Raw genomic sequence first — 22,781 nt, 5'->3', positions numbered from 1 at the left:
ATGGTCTCGGTTCACTGCAACTTCCACCACCAGGTTCAAGTGATTCTCCTGCCTCACCCTCCCAAGTAGCTGGGATTACAGGCGCCTGCCACCACACCTGGCTAATTTTTTTTTTTAATTTTAAGTTCTGGGATGCATGTACAGAACGTGCAGGTTTGTTACATAGGTATACATGTGCCATGGTGCTTTGCTGCACCTATCAACCCGTCATCTAGGTTTTAAGCTCCGCATGCATTAGGTATTTGTCCTAATGCTCTCCCTCCCCTTTCCCCCCACCCCTCAACAGGCCCGGTGTGTGGTGTTCCCCTCCCTGTGTCCATGTGTTCTCATTGTTCAACTCCCACTTATGAGTGAGAACATGTGGTGTTTGGTTTTCTGTTCCTGTGTTAGTTTGCCGAGAATAATAGCTTCCAGTTTCATCCATGTCCCTGCAAAGGATATGAACTCATTCTTTTTTATGGCTGCACACCTGGCTAATTTTTTTGTATTTTTATTAGAGACAGAGTTTCACCATGTTGGCCAGGCTGGTCTTGAACTCCTGACCTCAGGTGATCTGCCCGCCTTGGCCTCCCAAAGTGCTGGGATTACAGGCGTGAGCCACTGCACCCAGCCGAAAAAGCTCCTTTTATGTGAGGAAATAAAAGATCCATACCAAGACATATAAAAGACGTAAGCCATACCCAAAGAATTCTGAAAATTAAAAATATATACATATACCAAACTTTTTACTTATAAAGAATACCATCTATAAGCACTTAGGAGGAAAAGGGAACAAAAAAAAATCAGACAGGCCTAGGCTTCTCTTCCGAAGCATTAGCTAGAAGAATACAAAAGAACAAAATATGTAGATGGGAAAAAAAGACTGTAAACTGATTTTTTTTTTAATGCCCAACAAGTTTTTGTTCATGTGTGAATGTAAATGAAAGGTCAGTTTCGGATATCCAAAGAATCAGAAATTTCAAACCCAAGTAACTTTGAAAAATTACACAAGGCCATTCTTCAAACTTAGGTACTTAGCAAAATTTAAAAATCAAGAATAGAGAATATGTGGTATAAAAACTGGTGATCTATACTAAAACCAATAGTTAATATTGAGTCCAAATTGTTAGAATTGTAGTTTCAAAATTGAATGTACACATATTTCGAGAATATAACATGTATAATATGATAAAATTATTTTAAAAAGCTTTCATAATTGCTATCCTCCCAAAACAATAGTTTGCCTTTTTCTTAAATACCTTATCATGGTAATCTGCAAATAATCAGTCTTTTAGCTCATTCAACCAACCTCCCAAATTGAAGAGTTCAACTGTGCTGCTATTTACGAAGCTGGCTCCTTCCTGGAAAAATGAGATCAATCTGAAAGGTTCTCCCCACTTCAACATCTTCAGTATTCTAACTGATTTACATTACAAAAGGGAGAGGGCTGAATAATGTCACTGGAAATCAATCCAAATGACTAATGTCCTTATTATTACCAGTTTCAACAATATGAATAGATACAAAGCAATACATGCCTTTTGGGAACACTTTTTGACAATGTTCAGCAAATACACCCACTGTTTAAACCGATTTCCCTTCAATTAGAATAAAGCAATTTCACATAAATACAATGCTGTGCTAAATACCATTTTTACAGAAATAGTCTGATTCCCTGGAAACTAGAATATCTCTCTAGAGAAATCAGTTATAACTTTCTCAATTTTTACACAAATATTTCCATGTAATGGAATTAACTACTTTATAGAGGAAGTTACAGTGAAGATTAAAAGAAATGACACTGCTTGATACATAGCAGGTCCTCAAAAAATGTCAACTCCCTAACTATAAGTTTCACTCCATTAGAATGCCTCAGACTCAGCTACCTGGGAGGCTGAGGCAGCAGGATCACTTAAGCCCAGGAGTTCGAGGCTGCAGTAAGTTATGAAAGTGCCACTGCACTAGGTGACAGAGTGAAACCATATCTCAAAAGAAAAAAAAAAGGATGAAAAAAGAGGGTGGGAGGGAAGGAGGAAGGAAGTAAGGAAGGCAGCCAGCTAGTCTCAGAAACTGGTTACATAATAAAATGGTCTTTACTAGAATACACGTGTGGAGTGTTTTAATAATATTCACGCACAGTAGGCCCATGGATATTTCTGAACAAATTGAACATAGAGAATCTTTTGGCAATTAATGTCAGTGTTAAACACATCAACAGAGTCCATTCTTCATATAGTTTCTGTACTGTTTTGTAAGCACTAAGAGAATAGAAATGTCACCAGAAACAAAGCCAATTTCTTAAAACCACTGATAACCACAGTAACTATATGGGTCTAAAACATACCATGGCTAGAATTAAAATAAAGACTGAAGTATAAAGATATTACCTTCACTGATTAAGAAACTGGAATTAACAAAGCAAATGATTCCATTGGCTAAGCTATGAAATAGTAGTAAAATAGAAAATAGAACCACAATTTCTAGAGTAATCTTACAAATACACAACTCAGCTATGCTAATATGTAGATTTAGCCATGAAAACAAGTAATACATAACCTTTCAATGACTCCTCATGCATTCAAAGTCTGAAATCTGGCCAATCCGGTCAGTACTTATGAAAACAATATCAACAAAAACCTGAATGAAACCCCTGCTTCTAGTTGTCAATGCTAGATATTTGCAACAACAAAATCACTAAGTTATTTTCCCTTTTAATGTCAATCCACATTATTCATGTAGACAAGAGAAATTCTGCGACTGAATTAATATGGTAACAACGAACATATACATCTGTCTTACCAACTACCTAATACTCTAGAAAGCAACAGAAATGATTACTTTAAAAACCTATAATTGGCCGGATACGGTGGCTCACGCCTGTAATCCTAGCACTTTGGGAGGCCGAGGCGGGTGGATCACTTCAGGCCAGCAGTTTGAGACCAGCCTGGCCAACATGATGAAACCCTGTCTCTACTAAAAATACAAAAATTAGCCAGGAATTGCTTGAACCCGGAAGGCGGAGGTTGCAGTGAGCCAAGATCGTGCCACTGCACTCCAGCCTGGGCAACAGAGCAAGACTCCCATCTTAAAGCAAAAAACAAAAACTAGAATAAAGTCATAACATCCCATAAAAACTAAAAAGAATGCCATCCACAGACCATAAATGGTAAAGAACCTTCCAAAAGAACAGAAACCAATAGATCACATCCATGGGGAACAAAATACATGGAAACCAAAGCTTCAAACACACACATATAGGAGAAAACTATTGCAAAGTTAGGAGTGATTTGGGGAAGCTCTAAAACTACTCAATGGATACCGGAAGATTGCCTGGCTTTGGGGAATTCATCTGGGAGATTAAATGATATGGTGAATTAACAGCAGCTAGGCTAGGCAATCCTATCCTCTCCTAACCCCTCATTATGCTAAATAGTGAGCAGCAAGGAAATTTGCCCAAAAACTCAAGGTAGAGCCTGAAAGGAAGAACAAATCTACAGGTAACAAACTACTAAGAAAACGTGCTCCCAACACAACTTGTCCCTCCTCTACAATAACTAGCAGCAAGGCAGGCTACTGTAAGTAAACAAATCAGACATGTGAACAGGATCCTTAAATATGACTGAACAAAAAAACAAGAATCACCAAATCCTTGAGAAACACTAAAACTTAGAAAAAAAAAGAAGCACCAAACTCAACAAAGACATTAACTCTTTAGAATAATTAACTTCAAGGGGATCCTTAATGCTGCCGGGCAATCTCACTACATTTCCCTTGTTCATTCATTCTACTACCATTCTTCTATATAACTATTTAATACTTTTGCTTCCATCATTAAACTTCTAATACACACTCCCTCCCCTAACTTCATTCTCAGCTGATGACACTGCTTCCATTTCACTGAGAAAATAAAAAAGGCAACAAAAAGATAATTTCCATAACATCCACCCACCTAAATAGCATTTATAGCCATAATCTCTACCTTCACGCTTATTAATATGGACAACTGTACTCCTATGCTAAGGCCAACCCCTCTATGTAGAAACTAAATGTCATCTCCTCTCACCTTCTCAAGGACATCACTACAGTAATTTTTTCTTTCCTATTTCAAGAAATTTTCCCTCATTCCTAAATCATTCTTCCTATAAATGAGATTATTTCTCCATGAAAACAAACCCTCTCAACCAGAGCTCACTGGAGATGACTAATTACAAAGTTGGGGCAAGGAAGAATAGGATAGGTCTGGAACATCTTATTGTGTATACATAAGTTCAAAGATGATGGGAGCTGATGGTGGCTGATGCCTATAATCCCAACACTTTGGGAGGCTGATGCAGGAGGACTGCTTGATGCCAAGAGTTTGAGACCAGCCTGGGCAATATAGCAAGACTCCATCTCTACGAGAAAACAACAACAACAAAAGGCTGGGCATGGTGGTGCATGCCTAGAGTCCCAGCTACTTGTGAGGCTGAGGTAGGAGGATTGCTTGAACTCAGGAGGTTAAGGCTACAGTAGACCATGACTGAGCCACTGCACTCCAGCCTTGGGTGACAAAGCAAGACCCTGTCACCTAAAAAAAAAAAAAAAAAAAAAAAAAAAGGTCGGGCCTGGTAGCTCACGTCTGTAATCCCAGCACTTTGGGAGGCCGAGGTGGGGAAGATCACTTGAAGTCAGGAGTTTGAAACCAGCCTGGCCAAAACGGTGAAACCCCGTCTCTACTAAAAATACAAAAATTAGCCAGGGGCGGTGGTGGGCACCTGTAATCCCAGCTACTTGGGAGGCTGAGGCAGGAGAACCGCTTGAACCTGGGAGGCGGAGGTTGCAGTGAGCTGAGATCGCACCACTGCACTCCAGCCTGGGCGAGAGAGTGAGACTCTGGCTCAAAAAAAAGTGCGAGTGGTAAACAGACCTAAATGGAACTCAGATTTCAATATTTTACTAGAGGTGGTAAAATGTCGGTATCTGTAGGGTATAAGTTCATAGGTGTATGTGTGTGTGTGTGTGTATGGATACCTTAGAGCAACCACTAAGAAAACTGTACAGTATAATATACTCAAAACAGTATAAATAAAACAAGAAGTTCATGACCAAGCAAAAGAAAACCAAGAAGGAATCCTAAAAAATTTCAAATAACCCACAGGTGGGTAAGAAAAGAGAAACATAAGAAGAAGAAACATAGAGAAGAAACAAAATGCAAATAATAACATGATAGACTTAAGTCCTAGCATATCAAAAATTACTTTGAATGCAAAACAGTCTAAATATGTCAATTAAGAGACATTGGCAGAAGGGATAAAAAACATGGATAAACATTAACTATACACTTTCTACAAGAAACTCACTTGAAACACAGGATAGGCTGAAAGTAAAAGGATGGAAAAATATATCATGTTGACATTAAGCAATAAAAAGCAGCAGGGAGTATGTAATATCAGATAAAGTTGACTTCACAGGAAAGAAAATTACAAGAAATGAAGAGGGATATAACATAATGATAAAAAGATCAATCCACTAAAAAGACATAGCCATCCTAAACATGGATGCACCAAATAAGAGAGCTTCAAAACAGAAGTAAAAAAAAATGACTGTATAGACCGGGCATGGTGGCTCACATCTATAATCCCAGCACTTTGGGAGGCTGAGGTGGGTGGATCACCTGAGGTCAGGAGTTCGAGACCAGCCTGGCCAACATGGTGGAAACTCGTGTCTACTAAAAATACAAAAATTAGCTGGGCATGGTGGTGCACGCCTGTAATCCCAGCTACTCAGGAGGCTAAGACACGAGAATCGCTTGAACCCAGGAGGCAGAGGTTGCAGTGTGCCAGGATTGTGCCACTGAACTCCAGCCTGGGTGACAGAGCAAGACTCTGTCTCAAAAACAAACAAACAAACAAAAAAACCAAATTACTGTGTTAAAAGGAGAAATACATATGTCTACAATTAGAAACTTCAACACCTTACTCTCAGCAATTGATAATACCTCTAGATAGAAAATTAACAAAGACATAAAACTGAACTACAAATCAGTATCTGTCATGAACTTAAGATTCAAAAATCTTCAACAAAGTATTAGTAAAGTGAATCAAACAATGTATGCAAAGAATCATATGCCATGACCAAATGAGTTTATTCCAAGGACATAAGGCTGTTTCAATATTTGAAATCCATGTCATCCACTATATATCAACAAGTAAAAAATAAAAAACCATATAATCATATCATTAACACAGAAGAAACATCTGAAAAAGGCAACATTTATTCTTTTTTTTTTTTTTTGAGACGGAGTCTCGCTCTGTCACCCAGGCTGAAGTACAGTGGCACAATCTCAGCTCACTGCAACCTCCACCTCCCGGGTTCCAGCAATTCTCCCTGCCTCAACCTCCCAAGTGGCTGGGATTACAAGCACCCACTACCACGCCCGGCTAATTTTTGTATTTTTTAGTAGAGACACGGTTTCGCCATGTTGGCAAGGCTGTTCTTGAACTCCTGATCTCAGGTGATCCACCTGTCTCAGCCTCCCAAAGTGCTGGAATTACAGGTGTCAGCCACCATGCCCGGCCAACATTAATTCATAATAAAACTTCTCAGTGAGTCAGGTAATAGAGGGTAACTACCTAAACTGGATAAAGAGCATCTATAAAAAATCTGTAGCTCATATCATACTAATGGTGAAAGACTTGTTCCCCCTAAGACTCGGAACAAAGCAAGGAAGTTCATTCTCACCACTCTTATTCAAGACAGTACATTCTCACCACTCTTATTCCAGTACAGTACTGGAAATTCTAGCCAGCACAATAAAGGGAAAATAAGAAATAAAAAGCATACAGATTAGAAAGGGAGAGATCACACTGTCTCTATTTTAGGAGATTATATGATTTTCTTTTTTCCTTTTTTTTTTGAGACGGAGTCTTGCTCTATTGCCAGGCTGGAGTGTAGTGGCACGATCTCGGCTCACTGCAACCTCCGCCTCCTGGGTTCAAGGGATTCTCCTGCCTCAGCCTCCCGAGTAGCTGGGACTACAGGCACGTGCCACCACACCCAGCTAATTTTTGTATTTTTAGTAGAGACGGGGTTTCACCATGTTGGCCAGGATGGTCTCAATCTCTTGACCTCATGATCCACCTGCCTCAGTCTCCCAAAGTGCTGGGATTACAGGCGTGAGCCAACGCGCCCAGCCATGATTTTCTATATTTAAAAAAATTTCCAAGGATTCTACCAAAAAAAACCAAACAAATAAATCCTCCTAGGACAAATAAGTAAGTTCAACAAGGTATTTGAATTCAAGATCAACAAACACCATCACATTTCTATACTTTAACAAGGAACATGTGAAAACTGACATTAAAAACTACAATATTAGCCAGGCGCAGTGGCTCACACTTGTAATCCTAGTACTTTGGGAGGCTGAGGCGGGTGGACCGCTGGAGCCCGGGAATTCAACATCAGCCTGGGCAACATGGCGAAACCTCATCTCCACTAAACGTACAAAAATTAGCCGGGCATGGTGGCACGCGCCTGTAGTCCCAGCTACTTTGGGAGGCTGTGGTGGGAGGATTGCTTGAGCCTGGGAAGTAGAGGCTGCAGTGAGCTGAGATCACGCCACTGAACTCCAGCCTAGGCAACAGAGTGAGACCCTGCCTCGGAAAAAAAAAAGAGCACAATTATTTATAATCCTTCAAAATTAAACCAGATACTTAGGCACAAACTTAACAAAAGAGCCTTAGGATTTGTATGCTGAAAATTACAAAATGCTGATGAAAGAAATCAAAGAAGACCTAAATAAATGAAGAGACATATCATGTTCCTGAACTTGAAGGCCCAACATAGTCAAGATGTCAATTTTTCCCAAAGTCATGTATAGGACTAATACAATTACTATCAAAATCCCACCAAGGTTTTCTGTGGACATAGACTAGATTATTCTAAAATTTATATGGAAAAATAGAAATCCAGAAGAGCTAAAAAAAAAAAAAACTTAAAAAAAGAATAAAGAATATTGGGTAGCAATCACACTACCCAATATTAAGGCTCTCTATATATAGCTATAGTAGTCAAGAGAGTATGTAATTAACAGAGAGTTAAAAACATAAATGAATTAAACAGAATACAGAACCCAGAAGAAAAGACCCACGCAAATATGCCAAACTGATTTTTGACAGAAATATAAAAGCAATTGAAAGAAAGACAAGCAGTATTTTCAATGATGCTACAGCAATTAAACATCTACAGGGAAACTCCCCCCCCCCCAAAAAAAAAACCCTGAATCTAAATCTCAAAACCATATACAAATTAACATATTACCTTGTGAATGCCTCTAATTTAAAAAACATTAACATAGGCCGGGCGTGGTGGTTCATGCCTGTAATCCCAGCACTTTGGGAGGCTAAGGCGGGTGGATCACCTGAGGTCAGGAGTTTACCAGCCTGGCCAACGTGGTAAAACCACGTCTCTACTAAAAATACAAAAATTAGCTGGGCACGGTGGCAGGCAACTGTAATCCTAGCTACTCGGGAGGCTGAGGCAGGAGAATCGCTTGAACCTGGGGGGCGGAGATTGCAGAGAGCCAAGATTGCGCCACTGCACTCCAGCCTGGGTGACAGAGTGAGACTCCGTCTCAAAAAAAAAAAAATTTAAATTGGAAAGCAAAATTAAAACTATCTCTAGTCTCAGATGACATGATCTTATTATAGAAATTCCTACAGAATCTACAAAAAAACTATTGGAGCTAAGAAACAAATTTAGCAAAATTATAGGATATAAGGGCAACTCACAAAAATCAATTGTATTTGTATGCCTTAGCAATTAACAATCCAAATGGAAATTAAGAAAACAATTCCATTTATAATAACAACAAAAATAATAACTTAGGAAAAAACTTTACAAGGAATTGTAAAGACTTGTGGAATACTATGCAGCCATAAAAAAGAATGGAATCATGTCCTTTGCAGCAACAAGGATGAAGCTGGAGGCCATTATCCTAGGCGAACTAACACAGAAACAGAAAACCAAGTATCACATGTTCTCACATATAAGTGGGAGCTAAACACTGGGTACATGTGGACACAAAGATGAAAAGAGTAAACACTGGGGACTATGACAGGGGAGAGAAAGGGATGGGGAAAAAAGCTGAAAAACCATTGGGTACTATGCTCCATATCTGAGTGATGAGTTCAGTCAAACCCCAGACCTCAGCATCATGCAATATACCTCTGTGACAATCCTGCACAAATACTCCCTGATTCTAAAATAAAAGTTGAAAAATAAAAAAAAGATTTATTTGCTGAGAACTACAAAATACTGCTGAAATTAAAAACCAGTTATTTTTTCCCAGCTTTATTGAGGTATAATTGACAAATAAAAATTGTATATATTCAAGATGTACAATGTGATGATTTGCTATACATATACACTGTGAAATGATTACCACAATAAAATTAATTAACATATCAATCACAACACAAAGTTACCCTTTGTACGTGTATGTGTGGTGAGGATACTTAAGATCTCTTTTAGGGCTGGGCACGGTGGCTCACGCCTGTAATCCCAGCCCTTTGGGAGGCTGAAGTGGTCAGATCACTTGAGGCCAGGAGTTCGAGACGTCTGGACAACATGGCGAAATCCCGTCTCTACTAAAAACACAAAAATTAGCTGGGCATGGTGGCGTACACCTGTAGTCTCAGCTACTTGGGAAGCTGAGGCATGAGAATCACTTGAACCCAGGAGGCAGAGGTTGTGTGAGCCGAGATTGCACCCCTGCACTCCAGCCTGAGCAACAGAGTGAGACACTGACTCAAAAAAAAATTTTTTTCAAGTAAATAATACATTGCATCCCTAGAACTTATTCATCTTATAAGTAAAAGTTTATACCCTTTAACCAAGTCTCTCCATTTCTCCTACTTCTCAGCCCTTGCCAACCAGTGTTCTACTCTCTGCTTCTGTGAGTTTGATATTTATAGATTCCACATATAAGTAAGATCATACAGTATCTTTCTGTATCTGGCTTCACTTAGCATAATGTCCTCCTGGTTCATCCATGTTGTCATAAATAGCAGGATTTCCTTCTTTTTTAGTGGCTGATTTCCTGAATTTCCTTCTTTGTGTGTGTGTGTGTATATATATACATACATACACATGCGTGTATATGCACACACACCACATTTTTGTTATCCATTCGTCTGTCAACACTTAAGTTGTTTCCATATCTTGGCTATTGTGAATAAAGCTGCAATGAACATGAGGCTGCAGATATGTCAAGATACTGATTTCTTTTCGTTTGGATATATGCCCAGAAGTGGAATGGCTGGATTGTATCGTAGCTTTTTTTTTAAAAATTTTTTGAGGAACTTTTATATTGTTTTTGTTTGTTTTTGACACAGGGTCTTGCTCTGTTGCCCAGACTGGAGTGCAGTGGTGCAAGCACAGCTTACTGCAGCCTTGACCTCCTGGGTTCAAAGGATCCTTCTGCCTCAGCCTCCTGAGTAGCTGGGACTATGGGGTACACGCCACCACACCTAGCTAATTTTTTAATTTTTTTGTAGAGACGAGGAGGTCTCCCTATGTTGCCCAGGTTGGTCTTGAACTCCTGGGCTAAAGTGATCTTCGTGCCTCAGCCTCCCAAAGTATTGGGATCACAGCTGTGAGCCACTGCACCTGGCTTCATACTGTTTTCCATAATGGCTACACCAATTTACATTCCCATCAACAGTGTACAAGGGTTCCCTTTTCTCCACACCTTTGCCAACACTTAAAGTACACCTAGTTTAATGAAAAGACATCCATGTTCCTGGACTCTAAGACTTTATATTATTAAGAGACAATACTACCCTAGCAATATACAAAGTTAACACAATGCCTATCAAAATCCCAGCTGGCTTTTTGGAAACAACTTGACAAGCTGATCCTAAAATTCATGTGGAAATGCAAGGGACTCAGAGGAACCAAAATAGTCTTGAGAAAGGAAAACTAAGTTGGAACACTCATACTTTTATGGTGAATTGATTTTCAACAAGGGTGCCAAGGCTATTCAATGGGTGAATAGTCTTTTGAATAAATGGCGCTGGAAAAACTGGATGTCCACATGGATAGAATGAAATTGGACCCCTACCTCAAACTATATACAACAATTAACTCAAAATGGATCAAAGACCCAAATTTAAGAGCTAAAATTTAAAACTCTTAGAAGAAAATACAGGACAAAATCTTCATGACCTTAGATCAAGCAATAGTTTCTTAGATATGACACCAAAAGCACAAAGTAACGAAAGAAAACACTGAGAAACTGGACTTTATCAAACTTTAAAAAAAAATTATGCCACAAAGGACACCATCAAGAAGGTGAAAAGACAACACACAGAATGGGAGAAAATATTTGTAAATCATACATCTGATAATGGTCTAAGTATCCAGAATATATAAAGAACTCTTATAACTCAACAATAAAAAGACAAAAAGATACCCGATTAAAAACTGGGTAAAGGGGTTAGGCGCAGTGGCTCATGCCTGTAATCCTGGCACTTTGGGAGGCCAAGGTGGGAGGATTGCTTGAGACCAGGAGTTCAAAACCAGCCAGAGCAATATGGCGAGACCTCATCTCTACAAAAAATAAAATAAAATAATAAAATAAAAACTAGGCAAAGGATTTCAATAGATATTTCTCCAAAGACGATAAAAGAAGATACATGAAGGACCTATATGCATATAAAAAGATGCTCAACATCATTAGTCTTCAGAAAAATGCAAATCAAAACCACAATGAGATACTACATCACACCCACTAGGATGTCTACAATAAAAAAGACACATGGGCCGGGCGCAGTGGCTCACGCCTGTAATCCCAGCACTTTGGGAGGCCAAGGTGGGCGGATCACAAGGTCAGGAGATCGAGACTATCCTGGCTAAGACGGTGAAATCCTGTCTCTACTAAAAATACAAAAAATTAGCCGGGCGTAGTGGCAGGCGCCTGTAGTCCCAGCTACTTGGGAGGCTGAGGCAGGAGAATGGCGTGAACCTGGGAGGTGGAGCTTGCAGTGAGCCGAGATCATGCCACTGCACTCCAGCCTGGGCGACAGAACAAGACTCAGTCTCAAAAAAAAAAAAGACAGATAACAAGTGTTGGTAGAGATGTGGAGAAAGGGATGTCTTTTCAACAGATGAAGCTGTTAGGATATTCCTAGAGGAAAAAAAAAAGAAACTTGGCCCCTTACTTCACAGCATTCATAAAAATTAATTCAAGATGAACCATGGACTTAAACATAAAACTATAAACCATATAAAAGTTTCCTTGTAACTTGGATGTAGGCAAAGGTTTCATGGGCCACAGAAAGTAGTAACTACAATAGAAAAACTTTGATGAATCAGACTTCATCAAAATTAAATACTTTGTCTCATTAAATGAGACCATTACAAAAACGAATGGGCAATATAAAGACTGGAGAATATATTTATAAAACATGTATCTGACAAGGGACTTGTATAATCCAGAATATATAAGGAATTTCTGTAAATCCATAATAAAAAGACAAACATGAGCAAATAAAATGGGTAAATGACTTGAACAGGCACTTCACAAAGAAAGATATACAAAGGCCAACAAATACATGAAAAGGTACTCAACATCATAGTCATTGGGGAAATACAGATTAAAACCACGATGAGATACCACTATACAACAACTAGAATAACTAAAATTAAAATTGCTGGTGAGGGTGTGGAGCTCTCATACATTGCTGGTGTTAGTGCAGCCAATTCAGAAAACTTGCAATTTCTTAAAAAGTCAAACACTTATTCTATGACCCAGCAATTCTATTTCTAGGTATAATTCAAGAGAAACGAAAACATGTTTACAAAAAAAAAAACTTATATAGGGATGTTCATTGCAGCTTTATTCACAATAGCCCAAAACTAGAAATCACTTAGGTGTTTGTGAATAGAATAGATAAACAAATTTGGTATATCCATAAAATGGAATATTATTCTGCAGTTAAAAAAAAGAATGAGCTGGCTGGGCACAGTGGCTCACGCCTATAATCCCAGCACTTTGGGAGGCTGAGGCTGGCGGATCACTTGAGGTCAGGAGTTCCAGACCAGCCTGACCAACATGGAGAAACCCCATCTCTACTAAAAATACAATTAGCCGGGCGTGGTGGCGCATGCCTGTAATCCCAGCTACTCGGGAGGCTGAGGCAGGAGAATCACTTGAACCCAGGAGGCGGAGGTTGCAGTGAGCCGAGATCAAGCCATTGCACTCCAGCCTGAGCAACAAGAGCGAAACTCCGTCTCAAAAAAAAAAAAAAAAAAGCTACTGATACATACACAACATGGATCAATCTCAAAAACATGTTGAATGAGAGAAGCCTTACACAAGAATATATATTATATTGTTCCATTTATATGAAAGTCTAGAACAAGCTAAGCTAATCTATGGTGAAAACATTGGCTAGGCATGGTGACTTACATCTGTAATTCCAGCACTTTGGGAAGCCAACACGGGAAGACCCCGTGAGCCTAGGAGTTCAAGACCAGCCTGGGCAACATGGCAAGACCCCATCTCTACAAAAAAATGAAAAACTTAGCCAGGCAGAATGGTGTGCACCTGTGGTCCCAGTTACGTGGGAGGCTGAGGTGCAAGGATGGCTTGAGCCAGGAGGTCGGGGCTGCAGTGAGCTGTGTTTGCACCACTACACTCCAGCCTGGGAAAAGAGCAAGACCTTGTCTCAAAAAACAACAACAAATAATCAACAGCGGTTGACTCTAACGGGTGTGGAGAAAACTGACTGGGAAGGGGCATGAGGGAACTTTCTGGAGTAATGGCAATATTCTCTATCAGGTGGGCAATCCACAGCCTTCAGGCCAAATCTGGCACACCACCTGTTTTTGTGAGCAAAGGTTTATTGGAACACAGCCGCGCCTATTTGTTTACATATTTATGGTTCTTTTCATGCATACAACAGCAGAACTGAGTAACTGCAACAGAGATTATATAGCCTGCAAAGCCTACAATATTTACTATCCAGACCTTTACAGAAAAAGACTGTCAACACCTGTTCTATGTCTTGATAATGGTTGGGGTTATATGGGTGTAAGCATTTGTCAAAACTCATGAATTATGATTTATGAATTTTACTGTATATACATTTAAACTAAAAAACATAAATACTGAGTTCTAGTCAATGATATGCATTTATGGATGATGTATACTGATGTTAGCAACTTCCTTTAAACTTTGAAATGCACCAGAAAAATAAAATGGATTAATAAAGGGATAAAGGGGGACAAATAGGTATGTGATAGAGCAAATAGAGCAAAAGTTAACTGTATAATTTAGGTGTTAGGTATATGGGTGTTCATGCTACAATTTTTTCCAATATTCTGTATATTTGAAGTTTTTCTTAACAAGATGTTGGGGAAAATGTTTTAATTAGGTAAGGAAAGTATACAACACATGCAATCTGCCCACAGAATGAACATTAAAATCCAAAATACTTTGCTAATTACATCTGTGTAGTGCAGGAAAACAAACAAACAAAAAAAGGGGGGGGGGAGAAGAAAAAATGGTTTGTTAAACCCCTTAATCTAAAATAAATAAATCCCAGAATAGTATGCCCCTGTCTGAAGAAACTTCAGCTGCAAAGATCTTTATTTATTCTCGCTCAGTCCTGTTAGAAGTCAGCACGCACATACTGAAATCCATTATAATTTATGCCCTTGATGAAGAGGAGATTTTATAAAATACAGAATACCTGAGGTAATAGCTGTTTGGTAGAGTAATATATTATCACTAGAAAATAACTCATACAGCATAGCACACCTTTTATCTAAGGACCTCAAAGTATTTTATTAGCCAAACAATAAATTCAGTGTGTTTTAGATATACCTAAAGCAGGGGAGAAGAGCAAAAAGAATAAGTCAGATTCTCAGTTCTTTGCTTTAATTAATTCAATCAAGGGCTGGGCATGGTGGCTTACATCTGTAATCTCAGCACTTTGGGAGGCTGAGGTGGGTGGAACACTTGAGGTCAGGAGTGCCAGACCAGCCTGGCCAACATGGTGAATCCCTCTCTCTACTGAAAATACAAAAATTAGCTGGGCGTGGTGACAGATGCCTGTAATCCCAGCTACTCGGAAGGTTGAGGCAGGAGAATCAGTTGAACCCGGGAGGCAGAGATTGCAGTAACCTGAGATGGCGCCACTGCACTCCAGCCTGGGTGACAGAGCAAGACCCCATCTCAAAAAAAAAAAAAAAAAAAAAAAAAGGCAATCAATTTCCCAAATTAACTAAATCTCACTGAAGCCATCATAACCTTTTTCTCCAATTCTGGAGGGGAGGGTAACTATCTTACAAAGCGGATGGGTAGTAAAATGATTGAATATGCTGGGTTCAAATGCTAGCTTTCGGGTATGACACTAGAAAAGTTACTTAACCTCTATGAACCTCAGTTTCTTCATCGGTAAAAAAAGGTAATAATGGGATTCCTAGGGTTGGTGTGAGGATGTACGTGTAATGCCTTTGGGATAGTATTTGGCAATAAGAATCACTCAATAGTATTATCTCACAAAGGTAAATGCTTTATTATAAATGTAGAACAATAGGAGAACCATAGGTTCCAAACATTTTAGGACTAAAGGAACTTGGAAAGCTACACTTGCCTCCTTGCTGTTTTCCAAACAGAAACTCCTTGCTGTTTCCAGACAAACTTCTCCCTTAGGGCCTTTGCACCTGTTATTCCCTCTGTCTGAAATATACATTATTGACTCCCTCACTTCCTTCAAGTGTCTGCTCAAATGTTACCTTCTCAATGAGACCTACTCTGATGGCCATCTTCCTTAAAACTGCAACCCACTTTCCTCCTTTTCCTGCTCTACATTTTCCCCAAAGCACCTTGTACTGTATAATTTCCTTTTTATAACGGTTATTGACAATCTTTCCCCATTAGACAACAAACCTCAGTGACGGAAGGGGTTTTTGTATTTTATTCACTGTTATATCCTAAGTAGGTCCTCAAAAAATTTTTTTTTGATTGTAGTCATCTGGTCTAATCCCTTCACTTTACGGATGAGAAAATTTAGAAAAGACCTGAATCAAGGTCACTCAGTAAATAAGGAAAAGAGTCAGGAACAGGGACCATGACTCCCACTGAAGTGCTGTATCTATTATAGTTCACTATCATCCTGACCCTTAAACATCGCAGAAAAATCACAATCATCCTTATTTTCCCCCACGAGGATTTACCTTTGGAATTTCTTGGCCTTGTAAATGCTGCTGTGTGTGTGACACAGAACTGCTCTGAAAAGCAGTGGAAGCGTCTAGCAGAATGCTAAGTGTCAGGAGATGAACTAAAGATTGCTCATTTGGAAGGGCTATCCCAGAGCTTTGATAGAGGGTCTGCTGTTGTAATTGTGGCTCTGATGACCCAGAAACAGGTGCTAAGCTGTAAGATGGCTACCACTGCAGTTGGTCAGCAGACTGCTGCTGGATGTATGCTGGCTGGTATTGTGCTAGGTTTTTCTGTAGGGGAAAAGTCTGACTGTTATCTAGTGCCTGAAGTACTTGAGGCTGCTCTAAAGGCTGTATTATATATTGTCGTTCCAGGGCTGCCAGTTGCAACTGTTCTTGCAATGGATGTATAATCTGGACCATGTTTGTAACGGTGTTTGGAATACCTGGTAATGGCTGAACTTGCTTAGGTGCCTGTCAATGAGGTACCTGCTGCTGGAGAGCAGCATGTTGACTAAACAAAGATTGCTGTTGATTTATGGGACCTTCCTGAGTAGACAACTGATGGGTTTCCTGTGCTTGTCTATGAGATGAATGAGTCATCTGCTGCTGCTGAATGAAAGCTAAGTGAGAAACCTGGCTTGGTGCTAGATGTGATTGGGAAAACTGTGCTGAGAAATGTGGGGGCTGGATCTGTGCCTGTGAAGAGGCCTGCTGAATGAAGGACATCTGCTCAGGGTTTTGAAGCTGTCCTTCCACTGCCCTCTGAGATATAATGCTAGTTGCCTGGGCCTGAGCTTTTAGCTGCTGGTGTCCAAAACTGACATCTGCTTGGGATGGAGTCGCTGAAAGCTGGACATTAAATAAAGGCTCAGTAGAATGTGTCTGTGTATCTAAGGTTGGTATTAAATATATCCAATGTTGAAGAAGAACTACCTTGGGGTTGTGTTAAATAGGCTTGTTGCTCAAAAGTCTGTGCTACAAATGGTGGTACAGAGTATAACTTCTGATGTGCAGAGTTTGTCTGTCATGTGTACTCCCTTGCTATCAGGAGGGCTTATTGTATATACCTGCTGGGTTATGAAGGTTGCATGTTCAGTTGTCTGGATGGTGTAAGCAGTTTGTCCTAAATAAGATACATGCTCAAGAGGCAGTGCCTGATAAGCAGGCTGTTCCATAGGTTGCACAAGGTAAGCTGCCTGGATTGCATATGCTGCCTGGTCTGGAAAAGGTGACTGAAGCAGAGGTTGCACTAGATAAGCAGACTGCACGTGAGTCTTTGCCAAATGTGAGGGCTGTGCTGCAGCTGGGACTGGATAAGAAGTCTGCATAGAATAGGCTGGCTGTGATCTCGGCGGTTGTACAGTGTAAAGAGGATGCTCCAGGACTGGCAGTGAATAAACAGGCTGTTTATGTAGTGGGGCCTGAATTGAGTAAGTTGGCTGTGATGAGTAAGAAGTTTGTTGCTGGGGACATATCACAAAGGGCAGCTGCTCAGGAGCCTTCAATGGGAAGGATGATAATTCTGCAGGTGGCCCTGGAAGTGTGTTGAACAGAATAAGAAGGCTATTCCAGGGGCTGAATCACATTTTCAATACCACCCTTTGGCTGTTGCTGACTTGCAAGAGCTTCAGACTCTTGCAGAATATAATCCTGCTGAACATTTTTCTGTGGAGATGCCAAAATCTTAGGTTGTAAAATTAATGATTGTTGCTGAATACAGGCTTGGAAACAATACTCCTTGCACAGTCTGGCTTTGTGGCATTGAAGAATCTGAAGTTAGAGACTTCTGATGGGTATGGCTGTGATACTGAATGTATCTTTTGTGAAGGCTGATGGGCCCCTGAATGCCCCCCAATGGAATTAGAAGGGAGCTGAGTTGTACCAGCAGCATTCTGTGCACTGCTCACATGTTGGACAGAAGAATGATTCATCAAAGCTTGAGGGTGATTAACCAGTAAGAAACTAGAAGTCTGACTGGCATCTGGTGCTTTGGTTAATGCCTGATTCCCATTTCTAGGATCACGCTCAAGTTGAAGACCAACTGTTGGATGCTGGGAAGTCATCTGTGAAGCAGAAAATGTCTGAGGAGAAACTGCAGAAAGGATTGGTTGTGGCCAGGCATGGTGGCTCACACCTGTAATCCCAGCACTTTGGGAGGCCAAGGCGGGCAGATCACTTGAGGCCAGGAGTTCAAGACCAGCCTGGCCAACATGACAAAACCCCATCTCTACTAAAAATACAAAAATTGGCCAGGCATGCTGGTGTGCTCCTGTAGTCCCAGCTACTTGGGAGGCTGAGGTGGGAGAATTGCTTGAAGCCAGGAGGCGGAGGTTGCAGTGAGCTGAGATTACACCACTTCACTCCAGCCTGGGTGACAGAGCGAGACTCTGTCTTAAAAAAAAAAAAAAAGAAAGAAAGGATTGATTGTGGAACTCCAGTAACTGACAAGTCTAAAGTCATAGGTTGGGCTAAAGTTTTTCTACCTGCTCCAAAGGCCAGCTACGGGTAAAAGGAGAATTCAAATTATAAATGCATATACTATGCCCATTTTAATGGGACTTTCCCAGACATATTGATAGAGAAAATAATGCTATGTTCCAAAAATTTCAGCAAATTATCAAAAAGGTGCTAGGTATAGCATTAGTCCCATAAAAATCCTAATACCATGAGTAAATGCTAGTTAACTGAATACACTAAGGGGTTGAGACCAGTCACAGCAATATACCACTCATGGTTTCTTATTTATCGCATTTACTACATAACTCATTCAAACCCTGGCAGAGATTCTGAGTATCCGAATCTGACATCGTCACACACCTGACAGTGGAAGTCCCATGAGAAAGCTCAAAGGATTTCAGTATCATTCCTAAAATGAATATAGATACTCTCTCAAGAAGAGAGGAGAGAGTTGGCAGAAATAAATACTGATTGGATGCAATAATTCCTAGAATTTGGGCTACCATGCTCATAAAAAGACCCATATAATCAAAGTTCTTGCTTATGTGGCTTCTATATATTACGTGAAAAGGGCAGGCTACAAAAAATCGTATGTATGTGATATACATGTGTATATATAAACAAAGTTATACATGTGTACATAGAAAAAAAGATAAATCTAAAAGCTATACCTCAAACATAAACAATAAGTTATCAGCCGGGCACGGTGGCTCACACCTGTGATCCCAGCACTTTGGGAAGCCGAGGCGGGCGGATCACGAGGTCAGGAGATGGAGACCATCCTGGCTAACACGGTGAAACCCCGTCTCTACTAAAAATACAAAAAATTAGCCGGCATGGTGGCATGTGCCTGTAGTGCCACCTACTCGGGAGGCTGAGGCAGAAGAATCGCTTGAACCCGGGAGGCGGAGGTTGCAGTGAGCCGAGATTGTGCCACTGCACTCCAGCCTGGGCGACAGAATGAGACTCCATCTCAAAAAAACAAAACAAAACAAAAAAACAATAAGTTGTCTCCAGCTGGAGAAATAACAAGTAATTTTTCACTTTCTTTTTCATAACTTTATGGGCTTTATTTTAAAATAAGCAAGTAACATTTTGATAATTAAATTTTTGGAACACATTTTAAAATGCACATACCTGTATGCTTATATAAATTGAACCTAAGTTAAATTTAAGCTCCCATTCAACACACTTTGCATTATAGGCTTAGAAAGAGGCAAATCAAACTACCACATGAGCTCAATTACAAATAAGCACCATATCACTTATAAATACTAGCCAAATATCTGGCACCTTCAACTATATCAAACTAAATCTACCCCTAGCAGGTTTTAAGTGCATCTGGCATTTGTCAAGTACATGCATGATTTCCCCTAAAAGACTGGGCTCTTTGAGGGCAAGGATCATGTTTATTTTACTTCATATCCCCAGAAGATGGTAATCATTAAAAGTTTCACGATGAACTGATAATATACTAATCTCTTAAAAGATGCACCAGCAACTAGCTAAACCAGGCATTCTCTGTTAGCTAGCAGCTATTAGATCATCTCACTCCCAGAGAGGGAAGACAAATACAAGGTATGGTGGGAGATGAGGGGAGAAAACCAGGTAATGGTAAAGAAAAATGCAACCATGCATCCAGAATCCATAACCTAGGAAACCAGGATACAGTCTTAATATATATGTTTATTGTGGCACTATTCACAATAGCAAAGACTTGGAACCAACCCAAATGTCCAACAATGATAGACTGGATTAAGAAAATGTGGCACGTATACACCATGGAATACTATGCAGCCATAAAAAATGATGAGTTCTTGTCCTTTGTAGGGACATGGATGAAACTGGAAACCATCATTCTCAGTAAACTATCGCAGGGACAAAAAAACCAAACACCGCATGTTCTCACTCATAGGTGGGAATTGAACAATGAGAACACATGGACACAGGAAGGGGAACATCACACTCCAGGGACTGTTGTGGGGTGGGGGGAGGGGGGAGGGACAGCATTAGGAGATATACCTACTGCTAAATGACGAGTTAATGGGTGCAGCACACCAACATGGCACATGAATACATATGTAACAAACCTGCAGTTGTGCACATGTACCCTAAAACTTAAAGTACAATAATTAAAAAATACATAAATTAATTAAAAAAAAAACTCACAAGACTGTTAACTCATTGTGAGAAATCAATAATGCTGACTTTAAGAGTCTGAAAGACAAAAACACTTCTTATTTCTCCTACAGAAATAAACGTGAACCAAAACAAGTCAAGAGTTTAGATGAACATGCTAAAAATTATGAAAATCTATGAAATACTATTTCTAATTAACTGCAACAGACATCCTTCCATGTTCAAATCAGGCTGGAAAAGTTTAATGCAAAGAACAAATAATCATGAATAAGAGGAAGAGATCAGTCCTAAATAAATCTTTTGTCCATATATACTGAGTTCTCTGTTTCTTCTCCAATTATACAAGCAGTATCTCAAGATTCTAGTTACACAATGTTAGACACATTAAGAGGAATGCCTTGGGCCGGGTGCTGTGGCTCATGTCTGTTATCCTAGCACTTTGGGAGGCCGAGGCGGGCAGATCACCTGAGGTCAGGAGTTCGAGACCAACTTGACCAACATGGAGAAACCCCGTTTCTACTAAAAATACAAAAAATTAGCCGGGCATGGTGGCACATGCCTGTAATCCCAGCTACTTGGGAGGCTGAGGCAGGAGAATCACTTGAACCTGGGAGGTGGAGGTTGCGGTGAGCCGAGATTGCACCAGCCTGGGCAGCAAGAGCGACACTCCATCTCAAAAAGAAAAAAAAAAGGAATGTCTTGGGTGAAGGAAAGCATAAACAACTTTTAGCTTTTGGTGACCTTTCTCTAAACTATAATGAATTTATAAAAGAGAACCTTTGCCTGTCAGAAAATCTAGGCAGTGTTAAATTTGTTTAAATGAATACAGAACCTCTAAAATGTGTCTTACCTTTATCTGTGGGACCTTCTGAACAGTTAGTGGGGAAACCTGGGGTTGTGAAACAACTGTCGGTCCAAGGACATGTACAGGTAAAACAGTGGACTGACCTTGAACCAAAGGCAAAATCTGTGGCTGAGTCAGCTTTGGCTGCTTCTGTAACTGTTAAAGTAAGGGGAAAGAAAGATTAAAGATAAACTTTCCCATTTACAATAAATACACTGATTATATATTTAAAAATATAACAGTTCACCTCACCCCTGAAACTTGCTGGTAATGTCCTACTAGTTGCTGAGATGAATAAATTTGCCCTGGAACATTTGTTTCAGCCTGCGGGATGTTAGAAACCATTTGAGAGCCCATCGTTTGATTTGAGGAATAGGCTACACTGGGCTGACTTGATGTATCTGAATGTATAACTGATGCAGCTCCTGCCTCAGACAAATTGTCACCTATAACAAAGAAAGTAAGTAACAGGTAGAAGGGAAAACTTGAAGCACAAAATGTCCAAATGGTATAGGTAATGGTGTTTCTTTAATGGCATTTTTACTCTGAGAACCTGACATACCTTCAAATAAAATATTTACACTACAGCATTAATCAAAAACCAGCACGTAAACTCTTATCAAGCAATGAAATGTTGACATTGTGGTATAACTAAAATGTTCTTAGTAAAGCAAACCTAAAAACAGAGAATCAGATAAAAATCAACTCCATTTGCTGGCCATGTCACGTATATCCCTAACTAATCTACACTTGACATAAGGATTTCAGTAAAATATATCATATTCTCTTTCTCCTATAACCTAGAATACTGTCTTTGTAGAACAATAGGTTATTACTATGCAAATACTGTGTCCTTCTGGAAAAGAAAATGCATTACAGCAGAAAATTAGAGGAATTGTGTTAATGTTATACTTGAGCCTAAAATACAAAGGGTCTTAAAGACTAAAAAATTCCTTCTTGAGGAATAAATTTTATCTTTAGTTCTAAATTTTCTTTATTAAAAGATTTATGTGGCTGGGCATGGTGGCTCATGCCTACAATCCTAACACTTTGGGAGGCTGAGGCAGGCAGATGGCTTGAGCCCAGGAGTTTGAGACCAGCCTGGCCAATATGGTGAAACCCCATCTCTACCAAAAGAAAATACAAAAAT

At 39.8% G+C, this 22,781-nt stretch overlaps 1 protein-coding gene across 1 annotated transcript in view; it reads right to left on the bottom strand.

Annotated features, from left to right (window-relative positions):
- Window positions 1-22,781, bottom strand: part of WNK3 (WNK lysine deficient protein kinase 3) — a 159,036-nt gene that overhangs the window by 72,169 nt on the left and 64,086 nt on the right. The window contains exons 9-10 of the mRNA XM_030806911.1: window positions 21,884-22,077; window positions 21,638-21,787 (exon numbers count right to left, since the gene is read on the bottom strand). Of these exons, the coding sequence (XP_030662771.1) occupies window positions 21,638-21,787; window positions 21,884-22,077 (344 nt within the window). The remainder of the gene's footprint in view (window positions 1-21,637; window positions 21,788-21,883; window positions 22,078-22,781) is intronic.

Source organism: Nomascus leucogenys, chromosome X (assembly GCF_006542625.1).
Source record: "Nomascus leucogenys isolate Asia chromosome X, Asia_NLE_v1, whole genome shotgun sequence".
In the NCBI taxonomy this organism is placed as follows: domain Eukaryota; kingdom Metazoa; phylum Chordata; class Mammalia; order Primates; family Hylobatidae; genus Nomascus; species Nomascus leucogenys.
Note: the sequence above shows the minus strand (reverse complement) of the source record. Positions and strands in the feature narration are given on the sequence as shown.